Genomic DNA, 17167 nt, shown 5'->3' with positions numbered 1-17167 from the left:
TACTGTTTAGTTTTATCGGAAAATTATAGCTAAAGTGGCGATAAACAATTCTACACTGTCTTTTAACATTTCTGTGTGCTGTTGGCAGCCCTTTTATTCCCCTTCTATTTATTATTGTGCATGTAGACTGGAACTAGAGAAGAGTACACTGCAGAAAAAGCTTAAGGCTCGAGGTGTGACTGCTGATCAGGTGGTGGGAGTGCGATCCACTGAAATGGAAAAGGAGGTGGAGGAACTGAAGAAGAAGAACTCTGAACTGGAGAAAGAAATTCTCACCATAAGGTACAGTACATCTCAGTCTTTAAAAGTCTTTGGCACTCTTCAAAACGTGTATATAGTTGTGTACAGGAAAGGATTTTTTTCCATTAATATATACAATGTAGCTTTTATTTATAATCGGAAAAACTAGATGATGAGCAAAAGGACAAAATTTACAGAGGAATTAAACTTATGCAATACTAAGTGCTCACAAAAGATTTAAAATACACACAAAGATGCAGGGAATCATTTATTAAACCGAACATAAACAGTTCTGAAAAAATTGCAATGAAGTATTACAGTACAAACAAAACAAAAAACACTGAGAGAGCGCAGTACTCTGCCAAGGCTGCTCAGTTGTTGTATGATTTCCGACGGATATATGACTTCCCAGTAAGTCCGCAGCGATGGATTTGTAGTAGGATTGCAATCATGTGATTTTCAGCAGGCAGCTGATGTAGCGTTCACTTGTTGTCATGGTTACAGTGACGTCGTGCCACTGTCTCACAATGATACAGAAATCTTTAACAAATCCGTGGATCCAGACTATAAGCTGCATCACTGCCACAATCTAATCAGATGGTCCTTGTGTCATTTCTCACCTTTCCTGAAAATTTCATCTAAATCCGTTACTCCGTTTATAAGTAATGTTACACACAGAAAGACAGACAGACAGACGTATGCCAATCGTCACACCTCCGCCGTTTTCCTTTCCTGAGTAATAACAATTATTTAAAAAATACATAATCATATTATCAATGTCATCATTTTCTTAAATATTCACGATTTACAGCTAAGTGTATTCAGGAATATCAGAGTTTTTTTGTAAATTATTCCACGAAAATGGAGCAGCATGTTGATACCAGACATTCCAAAGTCAGAATTTACAATAAAGCAAGAAGCTAAAAGTGAAGGTGTTTGACGAGTTCCAGATCCTGAAATTATGAGCAAGGATATGTAAAAAAGAATACCTCATCTTATAAAATAAAGAAGTGTCTACAGTGTATATAAATAAGCAACAGCCAATAAGTTTGCTGTCTGAGCACTGAGCACTATGGGAAAATCCACGTAAAAGGATATCTGTGCAATCTCAGCTGTACAAGCAGATATAGCTTTACATTTTTTTAATATCATAGAATTCTGCTGTGAAATAAATTTAGATATATTGTACAATGTTGTCACCATTATTGCACACTTTGTCAGTGATTTATAAAATATTCAGTTAGAAATTTGATGTTATTTATCTGTTATAGAGAATTAGAGGGAGGGGGTTATATTTTGATGGTGCTGTTCAAAAACACAATAAATAAAATAAGATAACATCTGGGCCAATGTTATCAGATGAAAATGTTTGGCAAGAACCTCTTTAAATGCAGTTATTATTTAGCTTGATGTCAGTTTAACCATAAAGTTAACAGTAATAGCAACTTGAACTGCAATTTTAAAAACTACAATAAATAACAGACATAGTAATAAAATATATACAGGAAGTATGTAGAATGACAATGCTGACCTTATGAATTATTTGTACTTAAATTTTAATACTGGACAAGATCACCTTGTTCCTAATGCATTTTCTAGTCCAGGGGTGTCAAACTCCGTTCCTGGAGGGCCACTATCCTGCATGTTTTAGACGTTTCCCTCTTCCAACACACCTGATTCAAATGATCAGGCTCGTTATCAGGCTTCTGCTGAGCTTGATGATAAGCTGATCATTTGAATCAGGTGTGTTGGAAGAGGGAAACATCTAAAACATGCAGGATAGTGGCCCTCCAGGAACAGAGTTTGACACCCCTGTTCTAGTCTGTTGTATTCCTTCCATGTCTTTTTATACTGTATATGCCATAATACACGCAAAGAAATCTAACATCTATTAAATGTGATATTAAGCAATGCAAGACCCTCACTGACAATTCTCACCATACTTTTATTGAATCCTAACCAAGACTTGTTTTCTTGTTGAATGAGCAGACAGCACCAGGCTTTACCTCGTGACGACGCAATGGACAATCTAATGCTGAGGAACCACTTCCTCGAGGAGAGACTCCACTCCTTAGAGAGTCAGATACCCAAAGATCCTCCATCAAGACCCTCAGTAAGTGTTCATTTAGTTGTTAGAGAAACAAAGAAATAACATAAATCAATCACACTGATATCTGTTAGTTGTTTATAGAGCAAAAATGCCACATATTTTCAGGTTCCAGCTGAAAATATGTGGCATTGTGGCACATAAAAGAAATAATTTTCGTTAAAACGTAAGCTGTTGTTTAAGTCAGCTGAATAACAAAATGAATCGAAAAATACTTTAATAATTGATTAATCATTTCAGTCATTTATCACACATTTTCTTTGGGGTCACCCAGACAATTTCATGTTTTCCACGAAAACTCACACTTTTATTCATATGCTAACATAACTGCACAAGGGTTTTCTAATCATCAGTTAACCTTTCAACACCATTAGCTAACACAGTGTAGCATTAGAACACAGGAGTGATGGTTGCTGGAAATGGGCCTCTGTACCCCTATGTAGATATTCCACTAAAAATCAGCTGTTTCCATCTAGAATAGTCATTTACCACACTAACAATGTCTAGACTGTATTTCTGATTCATTTAATGTCATCTTCATTGGAAAAAAAATGTTTTTCTTTCAAAAATAAGGACATTTCTACGTGACCCCAAACTTTTTAACGGTAGTATATGTCACTGCAAACTTAATATATTTCTGTTTAGGACTGTTGGTCAGAAAACCAGTCCAATTTTCACTTTTTTTCCCCCATATAGGCTCCAACTACAGGATTATGATGTAACTCCAGATCCATATTTCATACACAATGAGACTTTACATTAATTGCAACGTGTACAGTACATAATTGACAGGACATTTCACTACATATACTGAACAAAGCATTTTCACTTTTCTGCACTGAGAAACAAAGATGTTTTTTTTTGTTTTTGTCAGTCCTTCTCATTGTTTACTTTGTTTTTTTATGTCCTTTGTCACGGATTTTCATCTGATTTATTGTCTGTGAAGAGCAAAAGCATCTCTTCCCAGGCTCTCAGAGGAATTTGTTCTGCCACTTTTGATGTTGAAGATGGGTCATGCGAAGGGAATGCAGCATCCCGTTGTGTTGAGTCCTGCAGCCACTCTGTCAGTCCACAGAGGGAGCCAAAGCAATGCCGGGCACATGTAGAAACCCAAACCAGCTTTGTTTGTACTGAACAAGAACAACTGAACCCTGATGTGACAGAAGTCGCAGCAGCTGACAAAACAGATGTGGTCACAGAAGCAGATGTTGAAGAACATGAGAGAGAAGCAGGAGCAGATGTTATAGAAAGTCCACAAGACACTCAGGACCCAGTGGCTGAAAAACAGGAAGAACCACAGGCCAATAAAGGAAGCGAGTCCAAGCCTAATGATCCAGCAGAAAGACCAGAATCAGTTGTGTCACCCTCTGCTCCAGAGGCAGTGACAGATGATCAAACAAGTGAAACAGTTAATGAAGATGGTGACTTAGATGGTGAAGATACAGAACATGATGATGTGGTAATCCTATCAGAAAAGCCAAAACAAACTGAGGAACAGATTGAGCTGAAAGATGAAGAGCATGAGACTACAAAGGACATAAAACAAGATATTCCAGAACAGTCTTGCTCAGCAGAAACAGATGTGGATGTCAGCACCATACTGCGCATACACCCAGAAAGTAGAAAATGGGATGGTGGAGTGCGAACACGAGATGGCAGATCTCTTAGATATCTGAAGGTACTCCGTGCTCTTTAGTCACCTTGCTGAAGTGGTAGTGTGGTGATAGTGTTAGATGTGGCAGAGCAAAAGTCAGACCTATCCAGTGAGTAGTCAGTGCCTTGTTAGTGTGTTGTTTTTCTCCCCCATGCTGTCCATCATAGCCTTGTATATAGGTAGAGACAGTTCCGTGACCTCAAGAACAAAGACATTTAATTAAAAAGAACAACAGCTGTTTCTACGCTCCCTATGCAATATTCCCCACCACAGCAGTTAATGCTAATGAGCTAATAATACTGTTTAATTCCCTTCCCCTTGCTCTGTCTGCGTCTTTGTTCTCATTTAGACTTCAGGAAGAGGTACTGGCACTCCATCACAGAGAGACCAGGATGCTCAAAAAGAAAACCTCAAGCTGGCCTCTGAGAACCTGGAGCTGCGCTTTCAGCTGGAGCAGACCAATAAGGACTTACCAAGGCTCAAGGTACACAAAACCCAAACTGAGAGCTGTTCTGTGCAACACCAGTTCTACTGATGCAAATTTTAAGCACCTTATAAAGGGATAGTTTAACTGTAAGGGAGCTGCACCTTTTCACTTTGATGCCAAGAGGGAGTTAAGAAGGTTGGTAACGCTGTAATGTGTACAAAAAAGTGACAGTTGGCTTAGCTTAGGTCATAGAACACCCTTTTTTTTCATTTTTTGTGTTTAAATGAACAAGATACAGTACATTGTGGAGCTTTAGAGGTCCTGACTGGTAGATACTTTTATCTTCTTAAGGCCAGTGTTATACTTTCCACATCTGTAAGCACCCATTACGGTCCATGTGACGTCAATTTCATCATCTTCCCAAGTCTGAGAGTCTGTGTGGACCCCTCCATGGTACAACCTGCTGCACATGTATAGAAAAAAACTAGAATGTAGTTTAATAACTACTACATGTCTGTATGTCTGCAGCTGTCTGTGTGCTCGTCCAAGCAAGGGTTAACTTTGAGGCTGTGCGTACTTTGCCAGTGGTCTAGTGAGTAGTATAAGGCCCTCAATAAATCCTTGTGCACACCGGCAGCTGGGAACATCAAAGATGCATAGTTGTTTTTATAATGCTATTTTTCTAGCCTGCTGGAGTTCTCTTTGAGGGTTCCTTCCGCTCCAAACATACAGAGAACAGTGAGTGGACACAGGAGAGTTTAGAACCTAATACTATGTTTACTGTCAGTGGAAAGAATGTAGCTACAAATCAGAACACCTCCAAAGTCCAGTGTAACAGGTCAGACTACACCCCCGGATAAAGTATACTCGGTTATAAACTCTCCTACGTCAAAGTATACCCAGGTGTAAACTAGCCCATGCGAGAGTATACCGCAAGTTATACTCTCGAGGGGTTAATCTGGCCTGTTACACCAGCAGCACCTATTTTTATTATACCTCATTTAACGATCAGCTTTGAAAGTGTGGATGATGACGAATCTCCTTTCATGGCCTCTTTTAAAGAAGGCCTCTGTTCTAAGCACAAATTTTTTTTCTTCATTGCACAGTCAGCACACTTGCAGTGCAAACACTTTGCATGAAATGTACATCACACAGACCCTTTTGGGCACACGACGACTTCCGTCACTGCATCAGAAAGTCCACATTCAATTTAGTATCACATTAAACATTTAAAACATCCATCTATTATCTATACACCGCTTAATTCTCAATAGGGTCACAGGGGGGACTGGAGTCTATCACAGGGCTACATATAAAGACAAATAATCACACTTGCATTCACACCTATGGATGATTTAGAATCATCTCCGCATGCTTTTAGACTGTGGGAGGAAGCAGGAGAAAACCCACACATGCACAGGGAGAACATACAAACTCCATGTAGAAAGATCCTCACAATGCCAGGATGTGTACCAGGGATCTTCTAGCTGCAATCCACCAATCCACTGTGCAGCCCCATTTTATAAAAAAAAAAAAAAAAAAAGTCAGCAAAAACTATTTCAGCCTCAAGTGGACATTGATTTCAAAATTAATTTGTGGTGTTTTGCAACAAATTATTTTTTTGCCATAGTTGCTTACATAATTTCGTTAAATATCATCTCCCTGTTTTTTCACAGAATCAAGTTGCAGACCTTAAGGAGATGTGCAGTGCTCTGAAAAAGGAAAAGGCAGAGATAGAGAAGCAGCTGGCTCACACACGTGGAGTAAGTTTACCTAAAAATCACCTTTTTACTTTATGTACACAATTATTTCCCCAAAAAATGAAAAAAATAAACGTGTGACAAGAAGTAACAAAAAGCTTAAAAACTTAGATCTAATTGTAAAATAAGTTTCTCTCCAACAAATTCCTCTTTCTGATACGTGATTTGTACTGTGCTCCTCCTCAGGCTGGTCACAGTGGTAAAACTGTACCAGAGCTTGAGAAGACCATTGGGTTGATGAAGAAGGTGGTGGAGAGGGTGCAGAGGGAAAACGAATCGCTCAAGAAATCCAGTGCACCTGCAAAGCAGGACAAGATTGCTGCTTTGGAGCAAGAAAATGAAAAGCTAAAGGTTAGCATTGTTTCATCTTATTCATCATATAGATTTTGTTAAACAAGTTTTTATTGCTCTGTTCTCTATATATCACGGTAAATCTTGTTTCCTCTAGGCTGAGTTTGAGACCTTGAAAAGTCAAAGCGCAGCTGAGCTGAGTTCAAAACTTGAAGCTAAAATCAAAGGACTGGAGAAAATAGTGATGGAAAATGAACGTTTGCGCAAGGAGATTAAAAGGGTAACTACTGTGTATTTATGGCTTGTCAAGTAAGTTTGGCAGAATTATTTATTTTTTTGAAGATTTTTCTCTTGGCCATGGTTTTTCATCGAGGCTAGTTGGAATGAGCATATTTAATACCTCAACTATAATTTAATTCTACTTCAGTTTGATGTCAACAATTATTCTTATGAAGGAATCTGTCTTTGTACAGCAACTTATTTTTTTTGCCGAGAGTGCTTATATAATTGCAGTGCACTGTTAGAATAATTTGTATTATTAAAAAACAAGTGTATAAATAACACATTTCTTATTTGTAATAAAAACCCCTGAAACAGCACTTAGTAAAACTATTCATTGCCTTATAAGTTTTCCTCTGTTGTTGTTTTTCAACATTGAATCATGGTCAATTTAATTTGGCTTTTTTGACAAGAATTTACCACGAAAGACTCTTTCATGCCAAAGTGAGAACATACACTACCGTTCAAAAGCTTGGGGTCACTTAGAAATGTCCTTGCTTTTGAAAGAAAAGCATTTTTTTTCATTAAAGACAACATTAAATTAATCAGAAATATGGTCTAGATATTGTATTAAATGATTATTCACTAACGTTCAAAAATTTGGGGTCACTCAGAAATGTCCTTATTTCCGGGAAAAAAAATGCTTTTTCCTCAATAAAGTTAACATTGAATTTGTTAGAAATACACTGTAGACATTGTGTATGTGGTTAATGACTGTTCTAGTTGGAAACAGCTGATTTTTAATGGAATATCTACATAGAGGTTCAGAGGCCCATTTCCAGCCACCATCACTCCTGTGTTCTAATGCTACATTGTGCTAGCTAATGGTGTTGAAAGGCTAATTGATGATCAGAGAACAATTATGCAGTGTATATGTTAGTGTTAGGAAAGTTCTTCAGCGTGGTCCTGACTTCTCCAAATAAATACCCACAGTCGTCTCTTCAGTCAAAGCAAAGTTTTACTTGCCCAAGGAATCACTTGAACAGAGCAGAGTCTGAACGAGTGACTGGCAATAGGTGGAAGCAGTTTGGTTTTTAAGCAGGCATATAAAGAAGTTACATTGGTATTATCAGTTTCTGAGCAGCCAGTTTCAACCAGCTGCTTGCAGGAACAACTTGTTATATTTCATTGTCAAAGTTAGATCATGGAAATTTACTGGGTATACTGGGTTAGATGAGTTCACAGTCAAACAGTTATACAGTAGTTTGAAATCATAAAGAGCAATTAATCATAATATTATACATTTATAACATTTAGCGCATGAATAAAAGTTTGAGTTTTCATGGAAAACAGAAAATTGTCTGGGTGACCCCAAACTTTTGATTGGTAGTGTGTATATATACAATGGAATGTCAATTACGAAAACTCTAAAGCGTAAATTAAGTTCCTGCAAAAGTACTCATCCCTTTCAGGTCAGATCCATCTCAGGCTGCAGTTACAGCTTTCACTTGTATAGACAGGTTTCAATCAGCTAATCAAATACTGTCCATAGACACTGAATGTGTTTTCATTTGTTCTGACTCACCTGGATGTGCATGTTTAATATCACAACAGGAAATGGATTCTGCTGAGAGGCTGAGAGTGACCAAGACAAATCTGGAAGCAAACAACGAGAAGCTTGAGGCAGAACTGGAAGAAACCAAACAAAGACTGCAGGCAGCTCTATCCAGACCCATCCCAGAGGGAGCAGATAGTAAGACCTGGAAAGCATCTGTGGTAACCAGGTCAGCAGATCCGTCAATCATAGTCTTCAATAAATGGACGGGTATAATGAAGAACTTTAAAATATCTGAGCCAGCGGTTGTTTGACTTCCATCTGCAGAATGTTTGAGAACAAGATGAAGGAGCTAGAGAGGGAGCTCTCACAGAAAACCTCCAGCCTCTCTGAACTCAAACAGCAGCTGAAGGAGGTGCAAGAGCGTGAGAAGAAGGCTCAGACAAGCATCTGGCAGCTTGAAGATCAGGTACTGCTTACTTTCATAACAAGACTGAGGAACAGTCTGAGTCTTCTTAATTTTCGAACATCAAGCACGGCCTAACTGCTGTTGGGCAGAAATATTTGTTATAAAAGAAGTAAACTAGAACCTTCATGCATTTTATGTAACAGTAGAAATCTCAGTATCAAGATTTACAATAACAAAAAGCTTTTAAGTATTTAATTTTTATCAGAAAGTGGTTCAAAAAAATTAAATAATACCAATAGTGGTAAAAATGCTTAATACTAGATCCAGTAATCAGCCATCCGCTAAAAAGATGAACATCCATCCATCTAATATCTATACAATGCTTCATCCTCATTAGGGTGGCACAGGGGCTGGAGTCCATCCCAGCTGACTTAGGGTGAAGGCAGGAGACACCGTGGACAGGTCACCAATCTATCATAGGGCTACACAGACAGACAATCACTCACATTCACACCTTTAGACAATTTAGAGTTACCAATTAAACTCAGCGTGTTTTTAGACTGTGGGAGGAAGCCAGAGTAAAAAACCCACGCATGCACAGGGAGAACATGCAAACTCCATGCAGAAAGATCCCAGGAAGGCCAGGATGCGAACTGGGGATCTTCTAGCTGCAAGGCGATAATGCTAACCGCCATCCACTGTGCAGCCCCAGATGAACATGGCTTTGTTCAGTCATGCCCAAATGCTTTAAGAAACATACCAGTCATACATGTGTAACTAGAAACAAGACAGATGTGTAAAATCTGTGGAATTCACCTTGATAGAAAAGAGCCTACCATAAAGCCTGACATTATTTAGCTGTTCCTGTTGCATTGCTTGAGTTTGACAGAAAGTTGACATTGTTTTGAGAAGTGCTGTTTGAATGTGTTTGTTCCTGTGTGATTGTGGTTCCCCAAGGTTGACATGTTAAAAAGGTTCCCTGCTGCCTCAAAGACTGATGCAGGACTCACCAAGGAGTTCCAGGACATGAGGTATGTTAAACTACGTGCTTAGAAGTAGCGATGAACCGGTGACTCTGGGGTTGCGCTGTGTTGTTAATATGATTCTGACATCCATATACAATATATCGCATGCTGTTGAATGCCAAGAGTGTTCCATTGCATCTGACAGACCTTTGCGAAAGTGTAAAAAAGAACAGAAAGAGGCTAAAGGAACCAATTAGTAATAATTAACATCCTGTTTTTTTAATTATTTAAATGTTTTCTATATGCATGGTGTGGATCGTGTAACTAATACCTATTTATCTTCAGGCTGGTCAACACCGAGCTGCAGAAGGAGAACGCAGAACTGAGACAAAGGATGAGCGAGTACACTGAGCGGTACGGTGAAACCTCTTCCAAACTAGGTGAGACTTCCAAAAACTGGTCATTCTTCCAACACTTTATACTTTCATTGCTCTTTATTAGAAATTCTCAGACTAAAATAATCGTACCTGGCGTGAAATTGACGACCTGAGCTGTACGTTTCACGCACACGTAGACCTCTTTGTAATCAGCACATTCAATTGATGCGTTTGAGCTTAATGACTGCACAGCATCAGTTTATTTAAAGTTGGCACAAACAAATTTATATGTATGTGATGTGAATTGTTTGGACGGACTAGAGTCATTTCAGTTATCTTTCCTGTTGTATCCTTAGATTATGGGAAACTCAAAAACCTTCTGCAGGCAGCGGAAACTGAGAAAAGTAAACTTCAAACTGAGGTCAAAAAGCTGAAAAAGGAACTGGAGAACTTTGACCCAGCATTTTTTGAAGAGATTGAGGACTTGAAATATAACTACAATTTAGAGGTGAAGAAGAACATCCTGCTGGAGGAGCAGCTGAAGAAGGTGTGTGATCAGTTTGGTGTTCAGGCCGAGTTGCCCAATGTGTCCATCAGTTAACTCAGGATTACTGTGTCTTTGATTGGAGCTACATCCAAATGGACTTTTAGGGTTGCCAGTTTTTAAATTTAGAATATTTAAGTCAAGCATATTTTCCTGCAGTTTGAAAACTAACATCGCATTCTTAAAAAAAAAAAAAAAAAAACTTTTCAAAGTAAAGGTTAGTTGTTTTCACTAAGGCAGCTGTTTGTGTGTTAATATGTTGATATTAAGTTCCTGTTTTGGTGATGTAGCATATTTATGAGTTCTCTGTTTTTGGCAATAAAATCATTTTTTATTCCTGCATTTTAAATTGTCTTAAAAGTCAGTTAATTAGAAATGTTTACACCCTCATCATTTATTCTTCAATCAGCAATGAAACAGGTGTTAACATACAGTATTTACAGTATAGAAATTGAACATTTTTAACAACTTAAGTTGCTAAACACGTCCAGTTGGTCAGTTTTACATTGAAGTTATACACAGTTCTGCAAAACAAATGGCAAAGTGTCTTCCTCTGTGGTGCCAAACGATGCGTCTTCACCCACCTCACTGCAGACCGCTCTGGTTAAGACTTTCAGCTATTTCTGTTTTTAAAAAGCAGCAGTTCTTCATCATTGATTTCCATGAAATAAATTAAGTATAACTATAAAGAGTGAATGCTTCATCTGGAATTACTGATGAAAATGTCCGGCAGCTGTCTGCAGGGTGACAGCAGGAGCTTCAGGAAGTGAAACGCCACCTTCTCCGCCTGCGTTTACAGTTCGAACTGGATGTCCTGAAGCCGGCTGAAGCAACGTCCGTTTAGCACGCAAAAGGAAGTGAACAAGTCCTCGCTGTTGTTATAAGCGTCAGCTGTGCCGTCAACACGAATGACCACCGGCCTGGTACCAAAGCAGGTGTCCCCGTCTGGCCACCTGAGTCCCAGGTGATGACGATGAACCTGCCAACAGAACAACCACAGAGCAGCTCAGGGCCAGATTTCACATCAGTCTTTTAGCACAGGCTTCAGAGCACATCAGAATCTCTGTACAAACTGCCATGTGTGGGACTACTAAACCTTTCAATACAGCCAGATTAATATATTTAGCATTAAACAATACATCAGAATTTTTAAGAAATCATTTTAAAAACCTTTTGTATAAATGTACTGAACCCTACAGCTGCATGGGGAATATCCTCACTTGTAATTCCACTTATTTTCTGTTCACAGTTAGAAAGATCGTAAGAAGCGTCAGTTCAGTTCAATCTCAGTGTATGAGGTTGTCCCACCTTAACGAGAGTGCCGTCGTTGCAGTGCCAGACGATGCCCTCGACTCGGCCCTCTGGACTCTCTTGCAGCCAAGAGCACAGCTGATGAAAGTCAACAGGTGGGGGGTTTCTGATTCGAATACTCCCATGTGAGACCAGGCAGTGGATGGGATGCTTCTTACTCCCCAGACCTGTTTGTACATTACTGAACTTTGAATATATTGCATCCTAGTGTTTTTAATCATTTAAGAAGCATTTTAAGAGTACAGCCAACCCAGAGCAGCAAATTATTCTAGGAAACTGTGTCAAGTACTAGCACTTGCTACAGTCTGTAAAATAATTAGCCCTCCTTAGGTAATAACAGAAATGCCACATCACTTTACCGTAAGGGTTTCCATTGACGTTGGTTCCTATGAGCTCCAGCGTTTGTTCCTGGAGGTCAGCCAATGAGACTGCTGCGATTTCTAACCTGTTTTCATCGTCAGAGCTGGGCCTGAGAACAAGCGCTGCCCCGACATCATATTCCACCACAGAGGAGTGCCAACAGTACTGCTTGTTGTCCTTCTCTACTGGAACCCAGCCTGGATGTTTACAAGGACAAGAAACGGTAATGGAAAACAACGTACACGACGCACACACATCAATGTGACAAAGTCTAGGTGCTACAGAAAAGTAGGAAACAAGAGTCATTTGTTAAACCACACACTAGCATGGATGCTCCTAAGAACATGTAGAAAATTACTAGAGTGAATCTGCAGCAGAGGAGGCTGACCACAGTTCTAAAAACCTTGTTATTGCTGGACCAGACCTTTAAAGCCGTAAGTCACACACTTCAATCATTCATTTCTGCTGTAGCGCTGGCACAATGAACACGAGTCCTAGCAGTGCAGTCCTACTATGGCGATCCTGAAAATGCAGTCTCTTCTGTAGTCTAGCTCATAGCATTAAATTACTACCTCATAGTGACAGTTTGAACTCTTTTTCTGATTAATAAGTTATCCTTTATTTTATCAAAAGTAATTCCATGATACAGTTGCTTCAGAAAGTAATTAACCTTTCACTTTTGGTTCACTTCACTCTGTCCATCAAACCACACTCAATGAGCCATGTGGGTTTTTTTTTGCAAATTTAATAAAGATGAAACACCGAGATCTCATTTTTCAGAGCCTTAATTTAGCACACTACAGAAGTTCCTTTTGCAAAAGTTACTGCTTTGGGCCTTCTTTGGTATTTCTCTAAAAGTAGACACCAGAATATCAAGCATTTTATCCTGTTCTTTTTGGCAGATCCTCTTCAGGTAAAGTGCTGTGAACTGTCAGTTTAGTTCTTATTTAATATTTTAGGTTACTGGGTGTAGACTGGTGTAAAAACCAATTTTAGTCATTTAAAACAGTATTTATTGTGCAATAAAAGTACTTCTACACTTCCCTGAACCACTGCACATGAGCTTAAGTCCCTCTGAATTGTGGATGCGTTTGTCTTGATTGAGACCGCTAATTGTTTGACGTATAAATTAGAACCTGGAATATGTCCGTGGTCATCAGGCACTGGCTGGCCGTTGTGGTGTTTGACTCTGTGAGCTGGGATCCACGTCTCTGGCACCGTTTTAAAGTCTTCCTCTACATTCCACATGAAACCTGAAGGAAAGCCCAGAAAAAGGAAAAAAAAAATTAAAATCACACTAGTTTGATCTTCCTTCAGAAAGTGTGCTAAATTTATTTGCTTTACAACTCCTAAAGATAAACACTGTTGGTAACTACAGCTAAAGTACCTTTACAGCTCTTGTAGGAATGTTGGTACTTTTTAAACCTTTTCTCTGCCTGCTTGTTGGGTTTCCTGTCGAGTCGAGCCCAGAGGTAAGGCTGCCCTAAAGACCAAAAATCATTTAATTCAGCATTGAAAAACACAATTTAAAAAAAAACCAAAAAAACATCATGCTTTCAGTACATGCTCAGAAAAGAAAAAGCTAGGCTAGTTATTGTGAGATTTATTCACCTTTATAGACTGTAACATAGCAGCAGGTACCATCCAGTTTTTCTGTGGCAAGCGCACAATCTATGTTAGCATCCAGAGCAACAGGGTTCACATTTTCAGTCGCAACAACCTGAAATGGCTGAGAGGTAGACAGACATGGTGGATTAGTGAGTGTAAGACTATGTAGTCCATGCACTTATTATGTCAAACATTAACTACACGATTTTAAAACTGAAATAAATGAGTATGCAAAGGGATTCACGTTGAATTTATCAGTCACAAATTATAAACCACTGACAGGTGAAGTGTGTAACATTGGTTCTGCCGGTAAAACTTAATTCCTGGCATATATGTGTGTGGTACTTTAACACATGCCACCCACTTAAACATTGCTTAAGACAAAGCAAAAGTCTTAATCATATAGAGCTGTCAATGTGGCTAACATGAAGCAACAGCTTTGATTGTGTGTTCGCAGATCAGAGCTCTGTGGAAATTTTAAAGCTGAAGGACACACAGATGGTGAAAACTTGAAGACCAATTTGAGACCAATAAACAAGGGCTTAGTGTGTCGTTGTGCTTTCATGCTGCTTTTTGTGCTTCAGTGCAACTTAAACTCAGTGGGTGTTCACATCTGTTTTCCTCTCTGCTGCTCTCTGTGCTCACATATACCAGACATCAATACAGCCCAGCTCCCAAAACAGCTGTTCCGACTACAGAACGAGTATGAAACAGCGACTGAAACGCACCCCATTAAGTTAACATGTGAACCTGCAGTCACTTCAGAGCCAAATCTACACCACTACGATACATCCTCATCGGACGAGCTCACCAGACACGAGTGAAAAACAACGTCTGTGGTGAAGTTATGTGACGATCGGTGTACGCTTGTCCTTCTGTGAATCTGTCTGCTTGCAGTGTGACTCAAAAATGGACTAACGGGTTTGAAATGAATGAGATTTTCATGGAAGGACAGAAATGACACAAAGACTACCTGATTAGATTTTGGAAGTGGTGCAGCTTACAGTCTGGATCCACGGATTTGTTAAAGATTTCTGTATCATTGCGAGATAGTGGCACGGCACCACTGTAACTATGACAACAAGTGAACACTACGACCGCTGCCTGCAACATATTTCAGTCACACAATTCGGTATCTGTACAACACACACCTGTGCTCAGCACAAGGTCATCATTTTTTTAATTTGTGGGTAGATCTGTATTAAATGGCCAGATTCTTTATTGCCCTGATTGCTGAATAAACAAATTGAAAAATAAACAGCCTTGGTGGAGTACTGCACTCTGAGTGCTTTTCTTGTTCCATGTTTATTCTTTTATAGTTTTGATGTCTCAGTATTCATCAACAATGTATAAAAAAGTTTAAAAAAAAAACACTTGATGAGAAGGTGTGACCAAACTTTTAACTGGTAGTGTACTCATGTATATGTGAGCTACTGTGATGTATACGGTTTTGCTCTATGTTGTCAATCACAGGCACAGAGAGAGTCTTCTTCCTGAAGGGCACATAAACAGCAGCGGCTCAGCTGCATTTAAAGCTTCAAACACTGAAAGGCCCTTTTTAGAATATGGCTAAAACCAGAAAACATACAGTCATGGGAAAAATAACCATCTTAGTCGAGCTTCAAAACTGAAAGGTATAGTCTGAGTACAAGTTGAACTTTGATAAATTTGTTTAACAAATATTATATTCGGATATTCGTCTTTAATAGGGCCCGAATATCCGGAGACCAGAAACCACTATTCGGGCCAGCCCTAGTCTAGACACGTTAATGTTTGTAATACTTTGGCTTGTGACCAAAATCTAGTAGCATTTCCATTCATCTCTGCTGTGCTTCTTGTTTACAGTGTAGTGTCAGTGAACTTATTTGCATGCCAGTGCACAAAATTAAGAAGATAAACATACCTGACTGCAAACTTATCTTAAGTTTTGTCCTCTACAGACAACCGTCGCTATAGTGAGTACTGAATCATGACTGACAGAATGAATCACTTTGGAAACCTTCATTAAAAGCAAGATTATAAAAAGTAAATGCTGCTTTAGGTAGATCAATGAATTGGAATAATACAGGTAAGAATTTAGTGAATTAAAGTGTGAAATCGGAGCTGCCACCATCTATTCTGATTCAGTCGTTTTCATTTTTGGTCGTTTTTCGGGTTTACAAGTCAGTCCCCTCCACCATCGCTGCCCTACTAACAGTTGATGGTTATTGAATAACAGTTTATGAAGCAGCAATAATGAAGCTTGTACGGAAAGGGAAGAAAGTGTGGACCAACAATGGGCAGTCAATTTATCAAGACATTAGTTAGCAATATCTAAAAATATATAAGAATTTAGGAATTTATGACTGTATCAATACTGGCAAGTCCTACTGTTCATTTAATGTCACATATTAGTATTTATCCAAGATTAATAGTCAGTAAATGGAGTAAACTGGCTGTGAGCATCACTTTATAGCTACTTTCTAAGGTGTCAGCCTTCTGGATGAGAACCTGAGTGTTACAGTAACATCAGGCCTGGCAGGATGACACCACACATCCTCCTTCTTCAAGCTGACGCTACTGACGACAGACAGATAAACCTGAGAACATGAGCTAACGCTGTCGATGTCAGTTTCATGCAGATGAAACAGGACGAGTTGGCCATTTAGCCACCATATGGCTGGGTGGAGCAGCTCGAACCTCCATGCTAGCAGCAGCTTGGTGCTATGAATCCGTGCCTGCTGCTGTGTCTGCAGCTGCTCTCACCTGACAGTCTCGTTTTCTGGACTGTTCCTCCTTGACGTCGGTCAGAAAAACACACGGTATCTTCTGCTGGACGGAGCCCAGGCGTCGCATTTTGTCTGTTCTCCAACAAGTTCACTAAACCCTCCTGGAAGGTTACAGTTCTGGCTGAGCAGAGCACAAATTTAACAGAGATTTGGTTCAGGCATGGATGGATGTGAGGGTGACGTCATGTGTTTTCTTCTTCTCTTAAAAAAAGGGTCGGTTTATAAACACTGACTCAGTAGCGCCACCATGTGGGGCGGAGTGGAACCACATAGCCAGGTTAAACAGCATGCTAATGCTTTTTCTCTTTAGTCCAGCTTACAACAACTACATTATGTGAAATACGTCTTTGTAATTATTCATATTTAATTTACTAACAATTACTGTGCTCATATTTGGACTCCCCATTGTCTACTTTATTTCGAACAAGGAGTTTTATATAGTTCGTTGCACGGTGTCACCTTAACTATGACTAAAAGTGAACACTACTAAAAGTGAACACTACATCAACTGCCTGCTGACAGCTACCATTTAGATCCTACTACACATCGACCACTGTAGACTTATGGGGACT

At 39.3% G+C, this 17167-nt stretch overlaps 2 protein-coding genes and 1 long non-coding RNA gene across 6 annotated transcripts in view; 2 read left to right on the top strand and 1 right to left on the bottom strand.

The window, feature by feature from the left end:
• cep290 (centrosomal protein 290) overlaps window positions 1-10897 on the top strand; it is a 52684-nt gene extending 41787 nt beyond the window's left edge. For 3 of the 4 annotated variants that reach the window (XM_051952635.1, XM_022209050.2, XM_051952634.1), the window contains exons 41-51: window positions 127-282; window positions 2230-2353; window positions 4351-4485; window positions 6105-6191; window positions 6375-6539; window positions 6637-6759; window positions 8313-8482; window positions 8581-8722; window positions 9620-9693; window positions 9973-10067; window positions 10361-10897. In XM_051952635.1, the coding sequence (XP_051808595.1) occupies window positions 127-282; window positions 2230-2353; window positions 4351-4485; window positions 6105-6191; window positions 6375-6539; window positions 6637-6759; window positions 8313-8482; window positions 8581-8722; window positions 9620-9693; window positions 9973-10067; window positions 10361-10605 (1516 nt within the window). In that variant the 3' untranslated portion in view covers window positions 10606-10897. The other variant, XM_051952636.1, reaches the window with a different exon arrangement.
• Window positions 10898-10922: 25 nt separating this feature from the next.
• Window positions 10923-16806, bottom strand: c8h12orf29 (chromosome 8 C12orf29 homolog). Its single transcript, XM_022209053.2, has 7 exons — window positions 16573-16806; window positions 13831-13948; window positions 13607-13702; window positions 13356-13472; window positions 12219-12416; window positions 11857-12026; window positions 10923-11527 (listed from the first exon to the last, which is right to left on the bottom strand). Exons 1-7 carry the CDS (start codon window positions 16660-16662, stop codon window positions 11342-11344), a joined length of 975 nt encoding a protein of 324 aa, XP_022064745.1. The 5' UTR covers window positions 16663-16806; the 3' UTR covers window positions 10923-11341.
• Window positions 12318-15106, top strand: LOC127535240 (uncharacterized). Its single transcript, XR_007944060.1, has 2 exons — window positions 12318-12442; window positions 14482-15106. It is a non-coding gene; the product is annotated as an uncharacterized LOC127535240 (long non-coding RNA).
• Window positions 16807-17167: the final 361 nt, after the last annotated feature.

The sequence above is a fragment of the Acanthochromis polyacanthus genome, chromosome 8 (assembly GCF_021347895.1).
Source record: "Acanthochromis polyacanthus isolate Apoly-LR-REF ecotype Palm Island chromosome 8, KAUST_Apoly_ChrSc, whole genome shotgun sequence".
NCBI classification, from domain to species: domain Eukaryota; kingdom Metazoa; phylum Chordata; class Actinopteri; family Pomacentridae; genus Acanthochromis; species Acanthochromis polyacanthus.
Note: the sequence above shows the minus strand (reverse complement) of the source record. Positions and strands in the feature narration are given on the sequence as shown.

Coding starts and splice junctions, on each gene's coding strand:
- c8h12orf29 (XM_022209053.2), bottom strand. CDS start 16,662: ATGCGACGCCTGGGCTCCGTCCAGCAGAAGATACCGTGTGTTTTTCTG. Junction 13,949..16,572: donor CCAGAAAACGAGACTGTCAG/GTGAGAGCAGCT, acceptor TCTACCTCTCAG/CCATTTCAGGTTGTTGCGAC. Junction 13,473..13,606: donor TTCCTACAAGAGCTGTAAAG/GTACTTTAGCTG, acceptor GCTTTCCTTCAG/GTTTCATGTGGAATGTAGAG.